This window comes from Perca flavescens, chromosome 12 (genome assembly GCF_004354835.1).
Source record: "Perca flavescens isolate YP-PL-M2 chromosome 12, PFLA_1.0, whole genome shotgun sequence".
In the NCBI taxonomy this organism is placed as follows: Eukaryota; Metazoa; Chordata; class Actinopteri; order Perciformes; family Percidae; genus Perca; species Perca flavescens.
Window position 1 is genome coordinate 22,693,815 of NC_041342.1, and position 25,647 is coordinate 22,719,461.

The following is a 25,647-nucleotide window of genomic DNA, read 5'->3' on the forward strand; positions in this document are numbered from 1 at the left end:
GGGGTTTTAATAGAAAACTTGCAAATTACTTTGCATTCATTCTTTCCAAAGTTCAGTTATATAACGAAAGAGGAAAGGAAAAAGTAAATGGCTTTTCAAGAACTTTTCATCACTTTTTAAATGCGGTAAAATACCAGGGCCAATTTCTGAATAATGATCACATTAAAAGAGAATAAGAAACAAAGAAAAGTGACTTAAAGTTGAACTCTGGTGACATGGATGTCCCAGTGAGAGATAATTTTCATAATGGCAAGGTATTTGTTTTCCTGCCAAACCTAATGCTCTTTTAGCATTCAATTCTTTCTTTCAGTGCACAGTAACTCTAACTGTAACTTGCCCTTAAGTGAATTTTAACTTAAAAGTTTGTCAGTAATTTAAAGCTCTCACATTTGAAAAGGTTACCTCTGCATACATTATTTATACTCCTCCAAACAAAAAGGTAAACCAAAATACAAAAAGATTCCGACATCCCGCTGGAAACTGCTGCAGGCACGGAGGTCACCTTGACTCCCCGTCCTAGGCCTGCACACTGTCCAGCAGGACGCCCAGAATTCCAGTCCTCCACGCCTGCCCTGGCACCCCGTCTTATGCAGAGATGGAAACGGACACAGAGATGGTCCTGCCTGTCCACACAGTCAGGATCTCAGCAACAGGTTGCAGCTGACAGCCATCCTCACCCACTCCTACGTATCCACTCTGATGCCCACACCTGAAAAAGTCGACCGGCCAGGCTAGCAGTGTCACTGGTGAGTGGACTTCCCTGTCCTGATGAGTGACTCAAATTCATGAGATGGCTGCAGAAATGGTCTTGCTAGTTTGAGCTCATCTTCTCCACCTTTTCCTCTGTGTCTACACTGATGTTTACATTTGAAAACTTGACCGGACAGCCGGCTAACTAGCCTAGGCTAGCAGAGTCAGCGGGAGACTGGTAAGTTGATTTCTTGTTCCTGATGAGCAACTCTAGCCTAGAAATCTAGACGCACCCTAGCGGTAGCAAATGTAATTTGCAGCCAGGGTCAGTCTAGCAACTCTCTGTTGGCTTGCGAGCTGGAAAAAACAAATTCTGGTCAGGCCAATCACATCGTGAAACACAACCGTTTATCCCGCCCCTCGGATTGAGCCCTGCCAATGGTGAGATCCCAGACCCAACATCTTGATGTGGGTCTGGCTTGTCAGGCTAGAGCGACTCATAGCCACATGCCATCCCCGACCAACGTCAACCACAAGAACAACTAATAGTGTGGAAATAAACATTGCCTCTAAAAGTTGGAGAACTAAGCTGAAACAATCATATTTAGGGTTTATGAGAAGTGACACCACTTTATTAGAGTCCTTAAAGTACCCAGCAAGGCCATGAAGTGCATTTTTTGCACATATGTGCAATGTCATTTAAATGCACCAATCTTTATATTTAAGAGCATTTAATAGCACCGCATGAGGATATTTATTAGATAGAAAAGCAGTTTTATTTCCAGAGTGGTGTTTAATTACCTTTTCTGTGCACAGAGGTTCCTCTCCTGTTGTGTGACAGGCCATCAGTATTCTAGGTCAGCACTCCAATGCTCCAGTGTGACTCAAGAATGAAAGGGCATGTACAGGGAAGAAGCAAAAATAGCAGCTGGGCCACAGAAGCCAAAGCTTTGACAAAGCCTCGGACATGTGTGTTCCCTGACCTGAATAACCAAAAGAGCTGGGGTGCGCTCAACCAGGTGGGCCCTAGACGCGTTCGGAAAATAACACTATTTTTCTTTCACATCAATTGCCACTTTTCATTTGTTGTTTTCTCCCCCAACTTACGTACATTACAAGCAATAGCAGAGCTGACAATTGTTTTTTACTCAATAAACAAAATAGTGTAATGGGGAAAACTAATCAAACCTGAATTCATTTATTTTAATAAATCTCAGCATTGTGTTCATGTTTAATGTGCTGAAATGATTGTTAATGTGTCTCGGTCCCTCTCACGCTCAAATGAAAACGTGGGAGGCATTTGCTGTTTCGTTTCCAAACATCTTTTCTGCTTGCTTGTCCAATTACCCACACCAGAGAGTTTTCCCTCCAATCGCTGTCTTCACTCCAGGGTTAAATGGAATTAGCAAAGGCGAGACCTCGTCATTATCCGTTCCATTTTGTTTGTACTTTCACATTCACCACCTGCCAAGTTACATTGCCTTTCCATTCTGTGACTGAGACTTTCAAAGAACAATGGGCACACAGCACACAGTGTGGCCATGATCTGCTTTAATGCTCATCAACTACAATTCATTCTTTCACAATTAAAGGTGCAGGACAATTAATTACTCCATAAAAACACATTTGTAGTCTATGGAATGCCGTTTTATTCAATATTAAATAAATGAACAAATACATAAATGCATGAATAAATAAATAAATAAATAAATAAATATGCCTTTGAAATACATCATGAAATAAATAAATGAGGCAATAAATACATAAATAATTAAATATTCATATATAAATGAATCAATTAGTTAAATAAATATATTAAAAGGTTTTACTTTTACTTTTTTCATGGTACTTTTATTTCATAAGTCCATGTTTATTTATTTCAAGAGACTTTTATTTCATAAATCCACATTTATTGATTTCCCTCTCTATTTATTTCCAGTGCTTATATGCAAATCAGGGGGCGTGAGTATATCTCACATTCAGAACAGAGCCGTGGACAAAAAAAAGGCTGGCTCCTCATTCATCTTGTTTCCTTCTTGTACAGCCGCTGCAGTTGACATACCTGTAAACACGATGTTATATCAAATAAACAAATACAGAAACGTCCACATAAATAGTCCCAAAGAAGTCCCATTCACCTTGTCTCACTTCACCATCAACAGAAATGTTCAGTTTAATGTGAATTAGAGCAGTCGATTGCCCGCTAACTCACTTAACAACGTCTCAGCTAATGTGTCAACCCGCAGTGATTAAAACAGCAGTTGGGTTAATGAATTTGTCCACCTATAGCTAGCGATAGCACAGCAGCACCCCATAACAGCCCGACTCATAAAATACGGCTACTACCTCAGCCCGTAAGAGGGGATAAAATGCGGCCTGTATTATAAATGTTTTTGCCCACCATGGCCTACTTTTTAGCTCAATAAGTAAGTTAACTCTCCTAAGGCTGGAATATCCAGAGGCAGGTGTCCAGCACCTGTGCTTGTAGTACCAGCGCTAATGTTGACTTCTTGGACTTGGACATCTTACACAGGAACACGGTGCTTAAACAATTTAAAACTTTGTTGTCTATGTATATTTCTTGAAGAGCACTTATCTGCCCTAGTATTTCCAAAAATTCTTCAATATGTGCCAAAATAGTATCTGCTGATGAACCATGTTGATCGATTTGATCTGCTAATGATAGCATGCTATCTCGGAGCCCACCAATGTCTTCCATTATATCCACACTCTCACTTCGCCAGCCTTTTTTTTGACCACGCCTCTGTTCTGAATGTGAGAGATAGCCACGCCCCCTGATTTGTATACAAGAACTGGAAATAAATAGAGAGGGAAATCAATAAATGTGGCATTAGGAAATAAAAGTCCACGGAAATAAATAAATGTGGATTTATGAAATAAAAGTCTCTGGAAATAAATAAACATAAGTAAAAGTAAAACCTTTTAATATATTCATTTAACTAATTAATTTATACATGAATATTTACATTTCTTTAATTATGTATGTATTTATTGCCTCATTTACTTATTTCATGATGTATTTCAAAGTCATATTTATTCATTTATTCATGCATTTATGTGTTTATTAATTTATTTATGTATTTATTAATTTATTTAATAACGAATAAAACGGCATTCCATAGCAGTCAGGGAAAGCTACAGCGTGTTATCAGTTGAAACAGAAAGAAGTGAGCAGACCTCTGAGATGCCAGAGCGCTTGAGAAAAAATACTCATTTCAACAGAGACAACACCAAGATTCACATGCACACAGTAACAGACACACAGTCCTGTTTTATGCCAAAGCCTTCATGTCATAGGGTGCAGTTGAACGTCTTTGCCTGACTTCCTAGTGTGGGAGGAAATCACAATGTCATTTTTTACTTGTGATTACTTTGGCACATTGCATGTAACCGGGCTTGAGGCGTTTGTGTTCAGGCATATTGACACCACACGTCCCGTCAAGCCATTTCACATCATCTTTCTGGACAATTCTGAGTTTTTCTGCCCTTTATTCTCATCTGCTGGAAGAGGTAGATTCAGCGGGATGGTTGGGGCACAAATGATCAAAACCGGCTACATTCGTCCTAAAGCTCAGCAGGCGGCCGAGGAGGGAAGAGGGGAGGGGGAGGGAATGAGTCAAACGAGAGATGACAGAGAATTCAAATAGACAGAAGAAGCAGAGACGCTGAAAGAAAAGGAGAGACTGCTGGTTTGTGTGGTGGAAAGGAAGTAAGCGATGTCAGACTGGGAAAGATAGAGAGAGCGAGAGGAAAGCAAAGGAAGGAAAAGAGAAACGGGGGGCTGGAACTTTTCAATTACAGCACACACAGACAACAAAGACCCAGATTTCAAGAGACTATAACAGTTTGCAGCCCGGAGGGAAAAGCTCATTTAGCCTCCTTCATTTCTTCTGTCCTTTCTCCATACAAATTACAAGTTGGAATATTGAATGTGTTCTTTTTGTTGCACAAGCAAACGCAGGCTTCTCTATCATTACAGATGTCCTGAATGCCAAGATCAGCTACCTGGGGAGGCAGATCCCCCCTGCTGTGTTTGAGTTGATTGAGACGGTCAGCAGCACCGACAGTTACTACAGCTATTTAGGCTTTAAAGATGTGATCTCCAGTTATTGAACTGACTGTCCTAATTTGAGCTTGGAAAAGAAGAAAAAAGATGTCCACTGGCATCCTGAGGGGCACTTGCCAAATAACATTAAAGCAAAAAGGGAATCAATGGAAGCAGCCAATTGATTCAACCACATCAACAGACACTCTCCTTGCAACCCATTTAACACAGGGAGGCCTTTGTCTATGCGTTTTTTAGTGTGAACGACAAGCATAATGACAAGATGACTTGAGCAAGCAGGACAAAGGACTCTCCTAGCAAACATAAAGCATAATTGCCAACATCAAACAAATTCTAGCTTTGGAATTTGGCTTTTTTTCATTGTTGTAGTCCCCGAGGAGCAGACACAAGAGTCTAATTAGAGATTCATCTGCTGTACCTGTCGACCCCCATCCCCAAACACACACACGCACGCATGCACGCGCACACACACACACACACACACAGAGCTACATCCTCCACCATAATTTGAAGGCTTGGCAGCTAACTTTCCTCTAACGTCGTTCAGCTTTCACATGTCTGAAAGATTTGTCAACTGCACGTCAAGTGGTTTTGTTAATGCTGCGAGGAAGGCAGGTGGTGAAAAAATAATCCACATCAGCATCTGTTCCTACACCTGTCTCGCCCATAACTGTGTGAGACATACCATTTGAATTCACACTAACATGTTTAAGAGGGTTCAAAGTTTATTATTTACATGTTACAGGTCAACGTTTAGTTTGGCCTTATTGTGAAATTAAGCATCCTTTTAAACAGAGAAAGATTTTTATGCAAATTATGATGCTCAGAGGTGGCAAAATGAATATGCACTCCTGAATTTGAATTACATTATCCAAGAAACCTGTTTCCTGATAATGGCCTGTAATTATGCTCACTGGTATGTGCATGTCACTCTAAGAGAGGTGGACCAGTTAGTCATGCAAGGTACAGGATCTGAACTGTGGCACAGGACAATAAAGGGGGGGAACAACACTGGCAGATAATTTGCCGTTCGCCAAAGCTCCTTTTTAGCGCTTTGGTGCCACGTTCACACAGAGAGGAACACGCTGTGATGCCATATAATGAGGATTAATTATGTGAAGGTAAGAGTGAATGATGGAAGCAGCCCTGATCATCATCATCATCGCCCTGTACTCCTGAAAACTTGAATCCACTGATAGAAACTGTATATTTCACCCTGATCATGATTTACTTGCTCAGATTCTTGCTATCTCACAAAAAAAAAAAAAAAAAAAAAAAAAAAAAAACTGGGGAAGAAAAAGCTCTCTGTGTTGAAGCAGGCGCTCATTCATCCACCAGCTCGCTCTGCGGAGGGGGGGGATAACAGCTCACACGCAACATTTATCAAGAATGTAGAAAAATAACAGCGACTTGAAGGATCATACGGTGCATTAAAGGGATTCCGCTAATGATGGAAAAATCTACCTTTTGCGTTCAACCTCTGGAAATATCTCTGCCCGCACGGACATCTCCAGAATGAACTCCTCTGTGTTCGTGCCTCCGCTGCTGCAACTTCTCACAGAGGAGCGGTTCGGTGCACGGATGCGGGAAGATCGTCTCCCGAAATAAAGTTGAGTGAGAGCAGGGATCAAGTTGGAGTAGCGCTTGAAAGAAAGGACTCATCACGAATAAATGAATTTGGCCGGATCAATGAACTGGAGAGGTTTTATTCGCAGCTCTCGCAAGATAGATATAGTTCACTTATTCTTGAGAGCGCATCGTTTAATCCCTATTGCAAAATCAGGTAGGCCTACGTGTCTTTTTTTTTTAATAAAACATTTGATCGTGCACTAAGTCTATTCAACTCTCAGATGCTGGGTTTAAAAAGGAAATGTCCACATTATAGCCTACCGTCCAAATCTGCGCCATGCACTACTTTTTTTTAAATTTTTTTTTATTATCTCGTATGTTAAACTATATACTGTCTTTCTTGTCTGTACTCTTCCTAGTCCGGAGAGAATGAGGTGTCGCTGGGTGAAGCATGAGCTGTCAGAGAATCAGTCATAAGCGGCTGTCTCTGCTATGGGAGGGGGCGGCTCTCAGCCTCTGGCTCTGCTGCTGCTGCTGCTGGACCTCCGGGGTCGGTGGAGCCGCAGCCGCGGCCGGACAAGGCGACGACGCCCCGGCCTCCCTGAGCTGGCTGCTGTCGGATAAAGGGCCCTTCCACCAGTCCCTGGAGTTCACGGAAGCTGCGGAGAGGTACCAGCAAGGCTTCAGCACAAGATACAAGATCTACAGGTGAGACAGACGGAGAGCTTTGTGTTTATTGTGTGTGTGTGTATGTATTTGCATGCTTCTTTCAGGAGTTTCAGGTTTGGGCTGTGTGAAAGTGTTCGCAGGTTTTCACCCAACATGCCACTGGATAATTTCACTAATGAGCACTTTGAGCCAAAATGGAAGCAATCAGTGAAAGCAGCTGCTCTAGTGATTGGAATGAAAACCTGCACACTCTCAGGATAGCCCTCACAGGTATCACACCTGCACCAAATTAGTTGCAAGCTGATGAGCAAATCTGAAGAAGTACTGTAGCAATGCAAAGTATGCCCTGTTTGCAAATACCTTTAGTATTCTGAGTGAAAACTTATCAGTAATGTGAATACTGTAGCACCAAACATTCATTTATTCCTTTCTTGGGTTTTTGCTTCAGTGTTTTTACATTCGATTATACAGCAGGAGTTAATCCCCTGCTAGTGTGTGAACAGTTACTGTACATTCTTTCAGTGACTTCCTGCACTGCTGCCTTTGTCGGAATATTCTTCACAAGCATTCTTAAAATGCAGTATACTGTATTTTTGCTTTGTCACAGCTGTTAGGTCTCCATTAAGTTGATCGATGCATTCCAGTCAGTGTTTAGGGAACACACATGCAATAAGATGGGTCTGAATTAGATATATTAGTAATTGCATATGTTAATGTTTATTTTGTTGAAGGTCTGTGTGTTGATATGTTGTTGCTTTACCTACAGTTGTTTGGGTGTAGATATTGAGAGATTTTTTATATAGCTAGCATTAAGATGATTTAAGAGTTACTTCATGCTCTGCATCTGTACGTGCATGAATCAACTGGTCCATTATCTCCTCTCATGAATCATTTAAGCTGTGGTGTTTATCTCTTAATGATAGCTGCATTTTTTTTTCAATAGACCTGCTGCCCAAATGTCCCAATAGCCCCCTGACTTGAGGCTTCTTCTTTTCCAAACCAGTCACATATTTAGTGAAATAGGCTTGGACTGTTGAAGGCAGGCCACTATTTGTATCGGCTGGCAGACATCTCACCGCTCGAGGGTCTTTTACCCTGAAGCAGTCAATCCTGTAACCTGTCAGAAGCCTGCTCGCATGTCTAACCCAAAGGCTGCTATAAGGATTAGGGATTAAGGATTTTAGGGAAGACTCCAAAATGAGACCCAACTTTGGTCATTTGCCTGTTTTGGCCAAATACTGTCTTTTAGATATCAGGAAAAAAATCAATTGTGGAAACACAGAAGGATTTATTCTTAGAAATATGTCATAACTATACACATAGCTATATATTTTACAGTCCCCACAGAGTTGCAGACTCTTAGTATTTTTCTTTGTGCTCTTAAATAGACTGGAGGCTGAACTGCTTATTCTGCCCCTGTGACCTCCGTAATAACTGAAACACCACCATGAGCATCACGTGGCTCTCAGTCATGCAGCAGTATGTAATTAAGCTGTCGATTTGCTCCTCACTGCTCCTTTTGCAGTGTTTTCTCTCCTTTGACTTGTTTTCATCGCTATTGATTGCTTACAGTACATACAGTAAACCTTTATCTTTAGATAGCTGAATACATTCCTACAGAAGACACCGCTATTTTGCCATATGTGCATGCTGATGGAATAGCTGTAGGCTAAACCCTGGGCTGGAACCACAATGCCTATCTGTCCACACAGGGACGGGCACTCAGCCTGTCCCCTCATTATGATGATTGGCTGTAATGACACACTCCACACTGTCCTGGTTCCCCAATTATTTCGTTGCCGATCACTTTTCTCATGGCAGTGATTTGATTGCTTCCCAGAAGGAGAGAGGTACACAGAGCAGCGGGCAGCACGGTGGGAGAGGTAGACATTAACTGATGAGAGAGAGAGAAAGATATATATATATATATATATATATATATATATATATATATATATATATATATATATATATATATATATATATATATGTCTCCCAGACGGTTTGTGAATAGCTGGAGTTCAGCGAGACTTGTGTCCAAAGGGCACAAGATAACAAGTGATGGCAGCTGACGATGCGGGACTTTATTTTGGTTTTATGTCTTTCTGTTGCTGTGGGAGTTGCAGTGCTGCATGCCAATAAGATCTTTTTTATCCATGCAGGAGTTATTTAAAGCTGTGGCAAGCTTGTTCAGACAACAGTGACAGATATCAGAGATTCACAACCAGGGGGTATGTGGAAATATTTAGAAGTTGTTAGGCTCCAGTCAGACCCGGAACTGAGAAACAGGCACACGAACACAGATGAGCAGTTTACAGTGTTTATTAGAAACGATGTTTGATAGTGGAGGAGGGAGATGGCCAGGATAGCTGCTCCAGGTAGGGTCGAAGCCGGAGATCAGAAGGCGGGTGTGTGGCCAGGCAGCGAAGATGACGGCTGGGTGGAATGGCTGGTTGAGAGCGGAGTGGCGAGGTGAGTAGGCAGCGAGGAGGCAGATGAACGCTGATGAGCAGCGGGTCCAGAGGCAGAATCTGAGCAGAGAAGGAATGCGTGAGCCAGAGCATAAATGAGGCAACAACCAAACTGAAAACAGGGATAAGTCTCTCAAGCACAGAGTAGAGCTACGTTACCACGAGAATGGTTGCAACGAACTGGCGCTGAAGAGGTGAACAGCCCGGGTTGATAACTGTTGGTTGAGTACTGGAATGAGCTGCAGCTGGCTGGAGCAGGTGAGTGGCCACGCCCCTTGACCTAGATCCTCTTGAGTGACATGGAAGCTGGTGGAGACAGACACAGACAACACACACAAGGGAAAGGGGAACAGGAAAACAGGCAGGGACAGGGAGACAGACACTGATCCCCAACAGAAGTAGCTCAGCTATTTTGAAAACGTAGAAATTATGATTTATATATATTATTAGTAGTAGTATATTTGCTGTCTGTCCCATTTACCAACAATCAACTAGCTATGACAGGCAGACTGCACATATAGTGACATATTATTATGTTATACATATGTTAACAGTATGAAACCATTCACTGCTATTGTTTCAAATGCCCTATACAACAGAAATGCACGCATTTAGCTGTGATTTGTGATTTCACCATAGAGGGAGGTATGATGTGAAAATTGGCCCAAAGCCCGGCCCAAAGCCCGGCCCAAAGCCCTTTAAATAAGTCGGGCCCCATCAGGCTTGGGCCGAAATGCAGGGCTCTACTGCATAGAATATGTTTCCAACCAACCTGAGTATGTTTTAACACCTGAACCACTAGACTGTAGCAGTTCTTTAAAAAAAATTGACATTTGACATTTTGAGAAATACACTCATTTGTCTTGGTGAGAGTTAGATAAGTAGACTGATACCTCTCTCAGATGAATGTGTATCAAACTATTCATGCGACTCTCTGCAAGAAAGCAAACAAGCATATTTCCCAAAACATCAAACCATTCCTTTAAGGAAATTCCTCTGAAAATCAACAACTGCTTATCCCGGATATGCTTATCCTTTGTTTCTATCTTCCCTATTGTCTTTGCAGGAAACCCCCTGGGATATTATGGACCTGTAATAAAGAAATTACAGTTTTCTTTCTGAACATAAAGGTCTTAATGCAGTTTCAAAGCCTCTCTACTAAAAAAACAATTGGTAGAATACTGCATCCTGGTCCACAATTACTGGTATCAGCCTAAAGAAATCCCCCATATTTCCAGACAAAATAACAGGGACATGACCTCAATCTCCTCAATAGTAGCTACAGCCCTGGCTACGATTAAGAGTGCATCAAAACTAGTTAAGTGAGCAGACAATTTGAAATGGAAAGTTAAAAGTGCTGGATAAATGGTGGAAATGTCGAGCTTCTGCTCCAAGTGGGAGTAGTACAAAGTCAAACTTGACTGAACCCACTGATGAAGAAAAAGACATCAAGCCTAAACATCAACAATCCACTCTCATACTGCATCATTAATAGTGTTAAATAACACAAATCAAATTGACACATCAATGCCCTAATAAACTTTATGTGATTCCCAGAGGAAAAGCCTGGGCAAAATCTAACAAGGGATAAATAACTAACCACTACCTGATTGACTTAAAGCCCACAGTAATCTTGCACTCCCTTTGGTAAAAAAAACAACAAAAACATGTAGTTAGAAGTGGTTTTCTTATACATCAGAGATCACCCCAGGGGATACGTAACAGCTTCATCATGTGTTAATAATGTTTTTGCATTTGTGTGGTTAATACCCTGTACACTATTATATACAGTCGCTCACTGTATGTGACACACATTCACCTCTGCCTTTTCTTTCTACACAGCTTGTTAAACAGCCGCCTGGGGCCTTTTACACCACTAAAGGCCTAAGCCAAGTGAGCCAATGTCTCTGTGCATGTGTGTGTGTTGCTTTGTCTTCAGGGAGTTTGGTCGATGGAAGGTCAACAGCCTGGCGGTGGAGAAGCGGGAAGGTTTTGGTGGCAGCGGTGGCCTGGCTCTGCCCCTCGACCCCGACTTCATGCACACCATCCGTCAGCTGGGGAGGCGGCCAACCCTCCAGACGATTACAGAGAGTCTAATCAAGAAATATGGCACCCACGTCCTCTTCTCTGCCACTCTAGGAGGTACAGTGGAGTACACAGCGCTTTAAAGCATGCCTGGTTTGCACAGCTTCTAATGTGATTCTTTTTTAAGCACTGATTTTACCGTCTGTTGCTTTCTGAACAACAAAGCATATAATAATTTTTCTGGATCAGTGTTTTTTGGCTCACAGAAAAACATCAAATCGCTCCGATACAGTGTACAAAAAATAAATTGGAGAAGGCAGTGAAAGGCAGATTGTATATTTTTGTTTGGCTGTCAAAAATAGCACATTTCCCAAAATGAAGCTTCATCACTTTTGTACACCACTATCATTTGTATGCAATTGGCTTATATTTAATAACTCAATATCAGAAATAAGTGTGGGTTTAAAAAGTGTCTACTGTAAGAAAATACCACAGATTTTGAAGGAACTATCCAAAGGTAAATTTTGTTGAGGACAATTATTGGCAAGTCACCTTGAAATCCAGGATTATTTTGATGTTCGGTGCGCTTTTATGTTATTCCCACAAATACAGTAACTAGCCAAAAATCTACAGTAAACATACGGGTTGGCTGTCAGTATCTCAGAACTAAAGACAAAACAATTCTTTATAGTTTAAACATTTCATACCAGTGTTCAAAAATCTCTCAGGCAGAAATCCATCATAGACCAGACAAAGAAACAATCACCTCCTTTGAGAGTGGACTCAGCAGACCGCAGTGCAACACAGAACTGTTTAATGTTTAACTTGGAGCAACTCTTGATATAAGACGGTCAGACTTTGACTGACATAGCTGATGTTTTAAGTGGTAAAACTTGATCCAAACGAAGTTGGAAGTTTTGCGAGCAAAAGTTTTGAACAGTCAATTCAGATGTTTTGGGGGCTTTGGAATTGCCTTTTGAGAATGTTGTTTTTGCCCAAATGTTTAACATGCCCTGTGTTTAAGTTTACCTAACCAGGACCTCTAGCAGCTAATGACAATTATGGCTTGTGTCTGTCAGAAACAAAGGCAGAAGTAGCATAATTTAGTTCTAAAGCCATAAAACATTGTAAGGGGCAAGGCGAGGTGGATGGAAAGTCTGAACTTGGACACAAAAAGCTGCTGTTTGTTTCTGGTTTCCACTGACAAACAATGTAATCCTGCCGATAGGGGCATTAGATCATGACTATTAATGTGACTATTTTCTGATCTGCCAACATTACGATGGTTTGGTTTGGACTCCAAAACTACATGATGAAGGGTAAGAAAAGATTTAGTTAAATGTTGATTGTTGGTATAAACAGGAAACAAAGAGCACTATCCTGAGTTCAAGTCACATTCTTGCCAAAAAAGACATTGTTTTCTTTTAACCATGACTTTGATTTTCCTTGCATACAGTTTTGATGACTAAAGCTATACAAACATCAACCATAGCAGTGGCATATCAGAAAACAGTTGTATGAATTATTTCTGTATCAGTCATATGTTAAAGGCACTGACAACCGATGTCATAGATCAGAAAGCGCTCATGTGTCACTTTCAGAGGCAATTTAATGTTTTAATTTCGGCACACCAATGGCAATGGCTTATATATTTATTCCTGTGGTCAAACTGGGAAGTGTTGGATGAGTAAGATCAACAAGGTTAATCCCAGGCAGAAATTTTGCTGATTAAGCTAAATCACATCTGAAGGTAAACCAGAAATCTTATTGACTGTTACAACAAAAGATGTCAGGTGTTTTGGTCATTATTTGACTGGAACATATTTTCAAGTGGGCAATTCTATTTACACGTGTATTTACTGTATATCCTTCTCCTCAATGCACTACAGAGCAAGTACAAATGTCACCAGAGTAACACTCTGTAAGGGCTGTTTTATAGCTAGCGCGCGCCAATGTGACGTCAAAATGACGTCAAAATGACGTAGATCTCACTGGCGCGCCAGGATTTTGAGTGCGCGAGCAGAGGGCGCGCACCACTCTATTTTTTTCAGCAGCGCGCAACAAAGCGGAAACAGGAAGCATGGACGAGTTCGCGGACAACCGGATGCCAAGACTCTGAGTGACTGCAAGTCTCTCTTGTAAACTTACTGGGTTAGGATGAATTATTTCATGGTGAATGAAAGGCTTGATCTGACAAAGTAGGTCATCAATTTGATTTGATGACCTACTTCGTCATATATATATATATATATATATATATATATATATATATATATATATATATATATATATATATATATATATATATATATATATATATATAGTTTGGACACACCTTCTCATTCAATGTGTTTCTTTATTTTCATGACTATTTACATTGTAGATTCTCACTGAAGGCATCAAAACTATGAACAATTAACACATGGAATTATGTACTTAACAAAAAAGTGTGAAATAACTGAAAACATGTCTTATATTTTAGATTCTTCAAAGTACTCACAAACGCAGCAATGTGGTCTGATTTGTAAATCATACACCTGATTCTTCTTTAAATCTCAATCATTGGGATACTTGGCTTATTGGACCAGTCATTGAGAAGAACAGCAAAGAAGCAGTGCAACTTCACCGATTGTGTCGCATCGGCAAAGTTCTCCCAACAGCACCAGAACAGCTGTCATTGTGCACCGCTGTAGCTATTTATAGTGCCCATACCACTAATTCATCACATGAGCCTGCAAACCATCTCAATTATCATTATTAAATGTCAGAAAGATGATCAATGATTCAATTGAAACAACAATGTGAAAGACAATGTGCGTTAAAAGTGTAAAAAGACCTAATTAGTCTGTTGTGGTAGTTTGGTTTCCCTGGCTGCTTTTTATTATGTAATAATTGTAATTGTTTGTGATTAAGATGTTTCCAATTGTAGAATGTGCTTGTATCCCAGAGAAGACCTGAGACCTTCTGTTTTGTTGTTAATGTCATTTTTGGTTAATATAAGTTAATCAATGATCTTGGATAAGCTCTCTGTTCCTTTTAGTTTAATAGATGCAGAGACCTTGTCTGTGCCAGACAGACAGGGTCTCTAATCCAATCCAATCATCCAAACCATCAATTCCCCTGCACTTAGGCCTAGTCCACATGTACACAGGTATTTTTAAAAACTAACCTTTTTCTATGCATTTGGCCTTTCGTCCACAAACGGCATTTTAAAGCTGTAAATGGAGCTTTTTGGAAAACTCTGGCCAGCTTGAAGACTTTTTAGAAACACTGTTTTTGTGTTGTTGCATAGACAGCGAAAAGTTGTTGTCTTGTAACATCAGAGTTTGCACCATTCTCTCCTTTGTGAGGCTTCACAAATGAGGCGACATTTCTTGCAATGGCAGATGTGGCCAAAATAGTACTGGTAACAGCCTTGCTAGCAGGACTTTTTTTACATATTTACACATACATGTACAGTTACACTTCCATTGTATTGTGGAATAGAGGTCACTGCTGCATAATCCAACACTGCCACGACACAGACCCAACGCCAACGTCGCCAGCCTTGGACAAGGCCGTTGGACTTCAAGTTGGTGGGTAGTCTTTCGGTAACAGCTTTTTTTAGGCTTCTGATTTGCCAACATCTTCTTCTTCTTCTTTGCGCTACTAGAGTTATATCGCCATCTGTAGGCTTGGCATGCTCTTGACAGCACTTCAATTATGTTTTTGCATTTTCATGGGGATGGGATTTTTTTTAAATAACTGTGTACGTGTGGCTTAGGCCTTAATCACTACTGCGCTTTTCTATCCAATCTGAAAACATACTAATGAAAGATGAAAGATTAGTGCTGCTCTGTCAGACCTAATGAAACTCTCCTTTTCCCTCTGCCTGACTGTCAACAGGGGAGGAGTCTTTGACAATATTTGTGGACAAAAGGAAGCTCAGCCAGGAGTCTTCACCCACAGGGGCCGATGGCAGCAGGAGCTCAAACACTACAGGGTCGGTGACCCTGGAGGCCCTCCACCAGCTGGCTGCTTCCTACTTCACCGACAGAGAGAGCACCCTGCGCCGGCTACACCACCTTCAGATTGCATCCACCGCCATACGGGTATGTGGAGGTCAAATAGAAGTGTAAATACAGCAGCAGTCTGTTGCTAGATGATACGGCAAACAGGCACTGTATAAAGGCTGTGTGGTTTCACTGGCTTGGTGTTTGTTAGCCTCCTCCAGCATTTCATATGGGAACAGCAAGATATAAAGCATCAAGGTGGACTGGTTTTGGGTTCTGCTGAAGTTACTGAACATGTTTGCATGACTTATTCAGTCATCAGGGGAGGAACATTGATTAATAAATAAATGCATACACACATTTCACAAAGTTAGTCAGTGGTTTAACTTCTCCTCTGCAAGGATGTAGAAGTGTACTCCAGGGTGCGTCAGTACAGTTTAACATCACTGCTGGGTCTGGTTACAGGTACAACGGACTTGACATTTCAAAAAGAGAGAGCAGTAAAACACAGTTATTATGCAGACTGACTCCTGACAATGGTCTTTTATTATATTATTGGATCTATATTGTTGATACACTGACATTTACTCAACAGTTGAGGTGGAGCTAATTTAAACAGCATTTTATACTGCTTGGTAGTTTAATCTATAACAAGGACTCATTTTACAAACAGATCATGTGGATTGTGTGTAACATGTTAATCTGAAAAGTAACAAGTAACTATAGCTTTAAAATAAATGTAGTGGATCAAATATACAATATTTCTCTCAGAAAGAGGGAAAAAGATAAGAAGTATAAAGTAGCATACAACAAGTACCTCAAAGTTCAGTACTTCTACATCTTTCCACCACACAATGTGTGTAGAGCAACGTTTAAATTCATGACCCTTTGATAACTCAACTTTAAGCGCTAACATGCACTAACAAATCCTTTAATTCCAGCTCAGGGAATTTACTTCCATAACTTTTTTAATCAGGTAGGATTAAGAACAAATGCTTATTTACAGAATTGGCTTGACACCAGGAACTTCACCTGTTGTAGCTGCAGGGGTTCAGCAAAATCTATCTCTCCTGTTTTTCTCTCTTATGCGTGCAGTTTATTGTCACATAAAAAAAGCAGGCACTGGGATGATTTGATTTGCATCAGACTGATAAATTAATTTGTTGAACTTTTATCGTAAGATGGTCAAACGTGTCTTTGTTAATCACCTATTACAGACTAAGTGACTGACTATTTTAAAGCAGTGGAAAAAATGTCTCAAAGCCATCGCCTCCCCGCTATCAAGCTTTAAAGAGGAAAGTGAAGAAGCAGAACGAGGCGAGCAGCAGTGGCAGTGCCTGTACTATGAAACACCAATCATCCATTTTATCATCTGAAATGGCCATTAGAGTGTACACATTAATCAGCCTGAGGGGCAAACATAGATGCTAAAGTGAGTAGCCACTGATGAAGACAAGTGACCCTCCCCCACCCCTCCCCCCTTTCCCCTCCTAAACTGAGAACGTGTTCCTATGGTTGTGCATCAGCTTGATGGATTAGAAATATCATTCCATTAATTTCCAGCCAGGCTGTCTTCCATTTATTTGCCACTTTGCAGTGTGTGTGGAGTTCAGGCAGATTGAAGATCAGAGCGAGAGAAAAAGAGCAAGAGAGCGAGATGAATACTCCTTTTATTGAGGGATGTAAAGCAGTACCTGCGGTACATGGCCATTCATTAAAATCACACACGGTATTGAGGGTGAGGAAATAGGATGGATCCTTAGCATAAATGTATGCTAATATGCACGAGTTAATCTGCACAAGTTATGTGTTTTTGTGTTCCAGCGTGTCATAAATTGTAAGTTTAACATCAAGATGAATTATTGTTTAAATTAAGCAGAGATGTAAATCAGTCAGGGGCACCGAAGCTATTATATGAAGTCCCACCCACACTTTTACCATGTCGAAAACCACATAAAAACACAAGAAGCATTTATTGTCAGGACTGAGGAGAGAGACAACAGAGCGCTGCAGCGGTGTGTGTGGTTTAACATTAACATACATATCACCACAAACACACACACACACCAACTTCAATACACACACAGAGCAAGTGTTAATAGATTGCTTTCTATTTTCTTGATTTTTTGATTTGTACCTTTTTCTTTTAAATGTCATTATGAGCCTTCTTGATGCTTTGGCAATATTGTCTTTGTTACAATCATGCCAATAAAGCATATTGAATAGAATTTCAATTGAGAGACAGGAAGAAACAGAGAAAGGGGAAGAGATGGTAAAAAATGGCCTATTATTTCTATGTTATAAATAACTTACTTGAAACCCTGCTTTGACCCACCTGTCCAGAGTGCCTCTCTAGCAGTGTTACTGTATGTGTGTGTAAAACGTGTGTGTGAACAAAGCCACCAAGATAACATAATTTAGCTTTGAGACATAGACCTCAGGTCCTGGTGAATCTTAGTAGTAGTAGAAATGATTGGATGATGAATGTAGTTTATTGGAGAATGCAGTGGGGCACTTTGACAACAGATTTCCTTTCCACTTCACTCATTGTTTTGACAGCATTAACAGAAATTGCATAGAAGTATTAAGAGATCCTCAAGCCACAAACCTGTTAAAAGGCACTAGAATACAGGAAATGACTAGCCTGGATGCCAGCCGAATTTAGCCCCGCCCACAACATTTGAGGTTGGGAAGTTTGGTCTGGACTTGATCCGTTGTGGAGCAACTATGCTCGAGCCAGAGCTGTTCGGACCAATCAAATTGTCAGGGTGGGCTTTATACGATGATGGACAGATGATCAACAGTAACTTAATTAACCACGTCACCAAAGAGTGCTTGGGTTGAATTTGTTTACAACAAAGACGGCTGCCATAAGATATCCATAAGAAGATATCGGCAGTGCATTCATTTTAAAAGAGGAACACAGAACCGCGATCACATATGTATACACATTGCCACACCCATCCGCACGACACAGAAACTGCCGTCTCTGCCTTTGCTCTGTCGAAGCCTGCCTTTGACATGCAGCTTCTGTGACGTCTGTCTCTGTTGCTCTGATTGGTTGTAGGTCTGTCCAATTGAGTGCAGGCATTTTCTTTTCTGGTTCGATTGAAACCATTGACATATAGGTTGAAACACGCCCCATAATCACAGTATCAGACTCATATTCTGACTAGAATCTGAGTATGACGACGTCAGGCAAGGAAAGACCCTCCCCTCCCCTCCCCCTCACCCAGAGGACCCCCAGACCCCCATTAGATTGTCCCACCCACTTATCCTATGCTTCCTAGTTTTTAAGTCGAAGGGAAGTAGATTTCTTCTCTTAGATCAGAACCAATTACTCTCTCTAAGAAAGCTTTTTAAACGAAGACCTTTTAAATATTACTTCTGTGACTCATTGCATTTAAAATTCATTTGAGGCATAAAAAGCCTTTTGATGAGGCTTTTCAATGTTCTTTTGGGATTTCAAAATACACGTGAAGTAAAAAATGAGTCACGAATCAAATGAATACGAAAAGATCATGTAAAAGTTACGTGATAGATGAGTTTCCCCACTGACTGAAGTTTATCCGCTGTCTTGTTCTCAGTATTGGCAAACTCAAGAGATGAAATGACAACAACAAAAATCACAACACAAAAGATTCACATTCTCTTGATTTCTTTGCAGGTGACGGAAACTAGAACTGGCCCGCTCGGATGCAGCAACTATGACAATCTGGACACAGTCAGCTCTGTACTGGTTCACAGTCCAGAAAACAAGGTTCAACTACAAGGTAAAATCTGCTCCTTAGATCATTTCAATCAGGAGAGACTTCGTTGCAGATATGCAAATATTTATTATAGATGAGCATGATATGAACATGGATACATGAAATATGCCTAGTCTTTGGGGATTAAACTCCATCATAGTAAATATTTAAAGGGGCAGAGAAACAGGCATATCCCCCCCCAATGGAGCCTAGACACTGGTGATGGCGGAGAGGGAACCAGGAGGTCGAACGGAGGACCCGTCCGCCAGAAGGGACTCCAGTTGCAAAGGTTGACGAAGCCCGGAGGTGCAAGGGGAGGAGGAGGGTTGCACTTTTGCCTGAGAAGACAGCTGATAGCAAGAGAGGGACATTTAAAGCAACATGTCGTTCTGTGATTGGATCATGATTTCGTGGCCAATTCTGATTGGTTTACTGAAGAGTGCACGCCTCTTAACAGCTGAATAGAATTAGGGAGAAATAGTGGTGATTGCAGTCATAGAAGTCTTCCTGAAGGAATTTGCGCTGAGCTTCATAATGGTGACATCATCAGTAGCCTCATGTTTACCCCAGTGGCAACCTCCGGTGCTGAACAATAAAGCCAATGTGAAAATGTGAGAAATGCAGTTTATTGAATGGCCACATGAGAAGAGTATAGACTGTAGGCTTCATTTGGCCCACCTTAGCTCCACTTACGCCTCACCTTTTGTGCCCATTTTGTGAGTTTGGTGCACACAGAAGAAGTCAGCCTTCAGAGCTTTCTGCCAGAAAAGGTTTGTTTTAACCCAAGCCACGAAGGCCGGAGCGGCTCACACTGAGCTTTACAAGGGCTCTTCAGAAACCTATAGGTGATGTCACGGAGACAGCGCAACAATGTGGCTATTTTTTTGTGTTTCAAATAGCTTAAAGCTGCAGTGGGTAGAATGCAATAAAACCAGCAGAATTTGAAGTAGAGTGCTCTTCCTGCCGCTCTCCCTCTGTCCTCTTTGTGCAGAACAGCTAATAGCAACGCTCTCTCTATCTGAAATGACCTGTGATTGACCAAAGTCTCCCGTGACACCTAGCTTATCTGAAGCCTGAATACAGAGCCAAGAGGAGGCGCAGGAGTCTAGTTTTCTCTCAGACCACTATGCAACAATATGCTAAAAGATTATTATGGATTTTTTGCCCAAGGACGCCCAAAATAAAGACCGCAGCCCATCTTCATCCAGTCTTATACCTTCCACAGGGCTGCAGGTCATCCTACCAGGCTACTTGCAGAGCCGCTTTATTCAGGCGGCTCTCAACTACATCGGCTGTAAATCTGAGGGACAGTTTGTTTGCCAGAGCAGCGACTGCTGGTGCAAGTGCAGCGTGGACTTCCCTCAGTGTAACTGTCCTCTCTCTGACCTGGACACTCTGGAAAGCAACCTGCTGCGCATCGGAGACACCTTGAAGCTGACCTACCAGAAGTTTGAGGAATCCGGTGAGTCAGGGATTTTAATTCATTATGACACACCAAAATGACACCTCGAAATGTCAGCTTGAATGGTACTGTCAAAAACTCACGGGGTGGAACATTGGCTTTTAAAACTCTCAAAATGCTGGACTTCAGGACAGGTTATTTTTCACAAAGAAAAGAAATTTAATCTTGTCTTGTTTTTGTTCTAAATGTATTTTTGGCTGTCAAACATTGGCAGCTGCCAGACGCTGAATCAAGAGACCTGTCAGTCATTGTATCAGATCAAATGATGCTTCTGGTGCTCTTTAGGTGCTCAGGGCTGCAGTGTCTGAAAATACACAGATATTTTAAAAAGTCCATCTGTTCTCACCAAAGTGCTGTAAAGAATCACAAAAAAGTGTAATTAAAGGCATAGTTCAATATTTAAGGATTAGCCTACGCTTCTTTGCTTTCTTGCTAAGAGTTATATGAGAAGAATACCACTCACTTGTGTGTACTGTAAATATCAAACACATGACATCTTGTTTGTTTAATTCTTACAAAAACCAAAATGTAAAAATAGTCCAGCATATAACTCACAACGTGTTGTCTAATACAACGAGATATGACATGTTAATTAGTGAGCTTTCGAGGTGCTGGTAGGTGGAAATTGTTACCTTTGGACAGAGCCAGGCTAGCTGTCACCCCCCCACCCCACCGGTCTTTATGCTAAGCCAACTAGCTGCTGGCTGTAGCTTCATATTTACTGTGCAGACAGACATAAGAGTGGTATCAATCTTCTCATCTAACACTTGGCAAGAAAGGGAATCAAAATGTCGAACTATTGTTTTAAAATCATGTCAGTAAACTCTCATAATGGAAAAGGCTACCTCTGCATAAATTCTATCTATTTAGAAAGGTAAACCAACTCAAATCAAATAAGGATATGAAATCACAATGCAAAAATGTTGTTCTATTCCTCTAATGTGTTGAGCTAACCAACACAATTAGAGCACCAGTGAGCTTATCATCACGGTTGGTGAATGTAACGCGGCGCTCTTTCATTGATCGTGTGACAGTGAATGAAAGGCCTGGTGTATAAGAGCATACTGTGTTTTCCTCATTCATTTCTCCTACAGTAAATTCCCTCAGCTCACTGTACTTGAAAAGGGCGTCTTTACACATAAATGAACCAACAATTACACAAAGCCTGGCCTGCATCCAAGCACCTAATTATGTATTATTGCATTCATTTTGAGACAGTGCTATAATTACCATTTCAACACACCGTACAGGAAGATCAGTAGCCTCGCCTGTCATTTACACAGACATTTACGACATTTGCAGCAACTCTGATTGATTGTTTTGTGGCATAAATCAGAAAGGAAGAACCTGCTGTACTATGCTATTATAGTACAGAAAGAGAGTGGCAGAGAGTGCAATGCTTTCATGTGTGCGCCTATGTGCAAATAATTTGTACCAGGTGAAACGCAGATGTGTCACAGCTGAAAAAGTTTCCTCATGCGTCAAAAATAAATCCTAATTAACTTTTTTTTTCTTTGAAACGTGATTTAAGTCACCTTAGCGATCCAAGCCTTACTTTCACATTGTTGAAGGCAGGAACAGCAATTTGCTTTCAGTTTCACTCATGTCTAATTAGAGACTAGTTGCTTTGAAGGTGTACAGTACTGTACGCTGGCAACAGGTGGTGATTAACATGTATCCTCTCACAGAAACAAGATATGAAAAGGACGCTGTCCTCTGACATGCTCATGAGATCAGCATTCCCTCCAAAGAAATTCAAAATAACAAAACATGCTTTCATGGCATGTTGCAGCTGTTATTTCTCTTCTTGAGCTGTTTGCTTTTCTGGGATAAACAATGAGGAGTAGACAGTTTTTTCTTTTCTGGGAATAATGTTACCCTGCGGCACACAGCCACAGGCAGAGTTTACTCATTCATGTGCTTTTTCTCCTACCAGAGGAGTTCCAAAGCTTTGTTGGGAAACTGCCAACCCATTACGCTGTAAACACATCTGTTGTGGAACACATGTGGAGGACAGATGCCAGCATGCTCCAGCGCTACAGGCAGCTGGAGACCAGTAGCAACCAACTTTTCGCCAAAGCTCGCCGCGCCGCTAACAAGCTCTTCAGCCTCAGCAAGAGATGCCGAAAAAAGCCCAAAGTAGTCCTGCAGAGGACAAGGTAAGAGGCAAGACAAGTACAAGAGAGGGGAATATTTATACCGCAGCCTGTTAACCCAAGGTGCTCCCCAAAACTTATAATTATGAAAATGATTTATGCACCAGGTGCTGGGAGAAAGCAGCAGAGCGGGACGGTACTTATTAGAAGGCACTTGAGGAAAAGTAGTTGTGGAGTGAGGCGAAATGTGCTGACAGGAGCAAAGCTGCTCCTCTGTTCCACCGTGGGGGGCGGAGGGGGGGTGGAAGACAAACGGGATCATGTTTGGCCAAACAGACACATTTAACTGCCTGCAGGTTTATACTGCATTACATCAATCCAGCATCCTAAAATTCCTCATATAATAATCCATTTGTTTGAACGGAATCACATCCAGGAATTTAAGCTGCTGTGGCCAGCAATACATGATGACTTTGTTTATATTTATTACTGTATTTTCTTTACTGTTACAGCTGCTGTTTCAGCAGCACTCCCACCTGGATACTCTATTTCAGCAGCCTACCAGAGACCACTGTGGTTATAACTTCTCTCAGATTTATGCCACTCTCATGAACACTCTATATTGATAGCTATTTCTGGCAGGGAAATTAACTAAATGACACAATACATCAGCTCTCTAGTCAAATTCCGACACAGCCTCTCTTAGTTCACAATCCAATTACACATCTTTATCACACCCCTTCTGCTAGTAAAAAAAGGATTCAATAGTAGTTTAGGGTCACTGGGTAAGTCTATTTCTTTGTGTCCCTTTTGGAACGGAATATTGTGGGTTTTATTTATTGTACTTGTATTTAAATAACATTGTTATGTGCTGTATCTGCTATAAAATAAACAGTATTAACTTTAAAGAAAAGAAGACAGTTACGAGACAATAAGAGTATGTATGGGTATGTGCATCTGTTATGTGGGTGTCATCACCACCCATCAGCACCACAGAAGGGGAATTCAATAGATTCAAATATTCAGTTTGATCTGATTTTGCTTTCTGGAACTCCAGCCGAGTCGGAGTTTGGCTAAAATTGTTTTATGCTGCACATCAAAACAACACATATTTTTAAAGGCAGGATTAATCTTCTTGGGCAAAACATTTCCTTCATTGCATGCATAAGCAAAAAACAAACAAACATGAGACTCAAAGTAACAAATATGCATTAGATATTCTTTAATAGCCAATACAGAAGTGTTGTATCTCTAAGCTTGAAGTGTTTAACACAACTGTCATTTCATTCTCAGGCCTCTGCACTTCTGGTTGAGCTACGCCCTCTCCGTTTTATACTGCAGTGAGAACAACCAGGTTGGTGTTTACAGTGACGAGAGCCGCAGCTGCTCCTGCCCCTACAACCATCCGCCTTGCCAGGGCCTCATTCCCTGCTCTGTGGGCGACGGTGCCCGCTGTGCCTCCTGTTCCTCAGAGAACAGGACACGATGCTCCAGCTGCAACCTCGGCTTCACCTTGATCCAGGGAGCCTGCCGGCCCGCCGTGCCTGACCCTACGGACCCCTACCTTGGCTTGGAGAGTGACCGAGACCTGCAGGATCTGGAGCTGCGCTACCTGCTCCAGCGGCGCGACCCGCGCATCGCTCTGAATGCTGTGTTTGTGAGCAATGATGTGCGTGTTAACACCTGGTTTGACCCATCCTGGAGGAAAAGAATGCTGCTCACCCTCAAGAGCAACCGGGTGAAGTCCAACCGCGTTCATATGCTCCTCGGACTCGCCCTCCAGTTTTGCCTCACCAGAAACAGCACTCTGGAGCCGGCGTTGTCTCTGTTTGTGAATCCCTTTGGGGGCAGCCATTCAGAGAGCTGGACCATGCCTATAGGTCAGCATGGATACCCTGACTGGGAGCGAACCAAGCTGGATATCCCGTTGGACTGCTATAATTGGACTTTAACTGTAGGAAACAGATGGAAGAGCTTTTTTGAGACAGTTCATTTCTACCTGAGGAGTCGAATCAGGGACCCTGTGGGAGTGACAGGAGGAAACAAAAACATGACGGTGTACTATGAGCCTCTGGAGGCAACAGAGCCGTCTAACAACATCGGCTACATGAAAGTGAACAGCATGCAGCTTTTTGGATACAGCGTGCACTTTGACCCCGAGGCGATCCAGGACCTGATTCTCCAGATAGACTACCCGTACACTCAGGGATCACAGGACTCGGCTCTGCTGCAGCTGGTGGAGCTGCGCTACAGGGTTAACCGCCTCTCACCTCCAGGGGCCCCGCACGTGGATCTGTTCGCCTGTCTGCTCCGCCACAGACTCAAACTGCCCACTGCAGACGTGACCAGAATACTCACTGCCCTGCAAGCTTTCAGTGCCAGACAACCAAACTACGCAGAGTACGAGGCAAATAAACTGTGTAGTTAATGGCCACTATTTGATGTTTTGTACTATTTCCTCGTCACAGACAGGCCCGTATCCTTTGTCAACTGGATCCATTTGTGTCAAGTGTTTGACATGTTGTTCAAGGCTTTGTTGTACATACACTATGTGCAATTAAATTTGATGTTTTCATAATTTTAGTGTAGTTTTATGGATTAAAGCCCCTGAAAACTTGTTTTTTAAGTATTTCACTATAATATGAAACATGTGACTAAATAAGCATTAATCAAAGAATCAAAGTTAAAGTTTGGCAAACAAAACAACAATATAATTTATTAATAGTTCAACATTTAATAATCTGCTTCTTCAGGACAGTGTGGATGTGGTTTGATCAGATTTGATTGACAGTGGCCTGACAACATTTTTGATTCTGATTGGTGCATTAAAATGCGTG

The 25,647-nt window shown here is 41.6% G+C and overlaps 1 protein-coding gene and 1 long non-coding RNA gene across 3 annotated transcripts; one reads left to right on the forward strand and one right to left on the reverse strand.

Annotated features, from left to right (window-relative positions):
* Window positions 1-5,809: 5,809 nt before the first annotated feature.
* On the forward strand, window positions 5,810-25,388 carry LOC114565665 (BMP/retinoic acid-inducible neural-specific protein 3). Of its 2 annotated transcripts, none has more exons than XM_028593853.1 (8): window positions 5,810-5,898; window positions 6,766-7,054; window positions 11,426-11,628; window positions 15,397-15,602; window positions 19,171-19,276; window positions 20,478-20,714; window positions 22,651-22,873; window positions 24,104-25,388. In XM_028593853.1, exons 2-8 carry the CDS (start codon window positions 6,798-6,800, stop codon window positions 25,236-25,238), a joined length of 2,367 nt encoding a protein of 788 aa, XP_028449654.1. In that variant the 5' UTR covers window positions 5,810-5,898; window positions 6,766-6,797; the 3' UTR covers window positions 25,239-25,388. The 2 variants fall into 2 exon arrangements, with proteins under 2 accessions (XP_028449654.1, XP_028449653.1); XM_028593852.1 differs by lacking the exon at window positions 5,810-5,898 and adding an exon at window positions 6,105-6,560.
* LOC114565666 (uncharacterized) lies at window positions 9,322-9,737 on the reverse strand. Its single transcript, XR_003693958.1, has 2 exons — window positions 9,646-9,737; window positions 9,322-9,546 (listed from the first exon to the last, which is right to left on the reverse strand). It is a non-coding gene; the product is annotated as an uncharacterized LOC114565666 (long non-coding RNA).
* Window positions 25,389-25,647: the final 259 nt, after the last annotated feature.

Excerpts from the sequence above, each read along its gene's own strand:
- LOC114565665 (XM_028593853.1), top strand. The coding sequence starts at position 6,798 with ATGAGCTGTCAGAGAATCAGTCATAAGCGGCTGTCTCTGCTATGGGAG. Across the intron at positions 11,629-15,396 it reads CTTCTCTGCCACTCTAGGAG|GGGAGGAGTCTTTGACAATA; the intron begins GTACAGTGGAGT and ends GACTGTCAACAG. Across the intron at positions 19,277-20,477 it reads AAACAAGGTTCAACTACAAG|GGCTGCAGGTCATCCTACCA; the intron begins GTAAAATCTGCT and ends TACCTTCCACAG.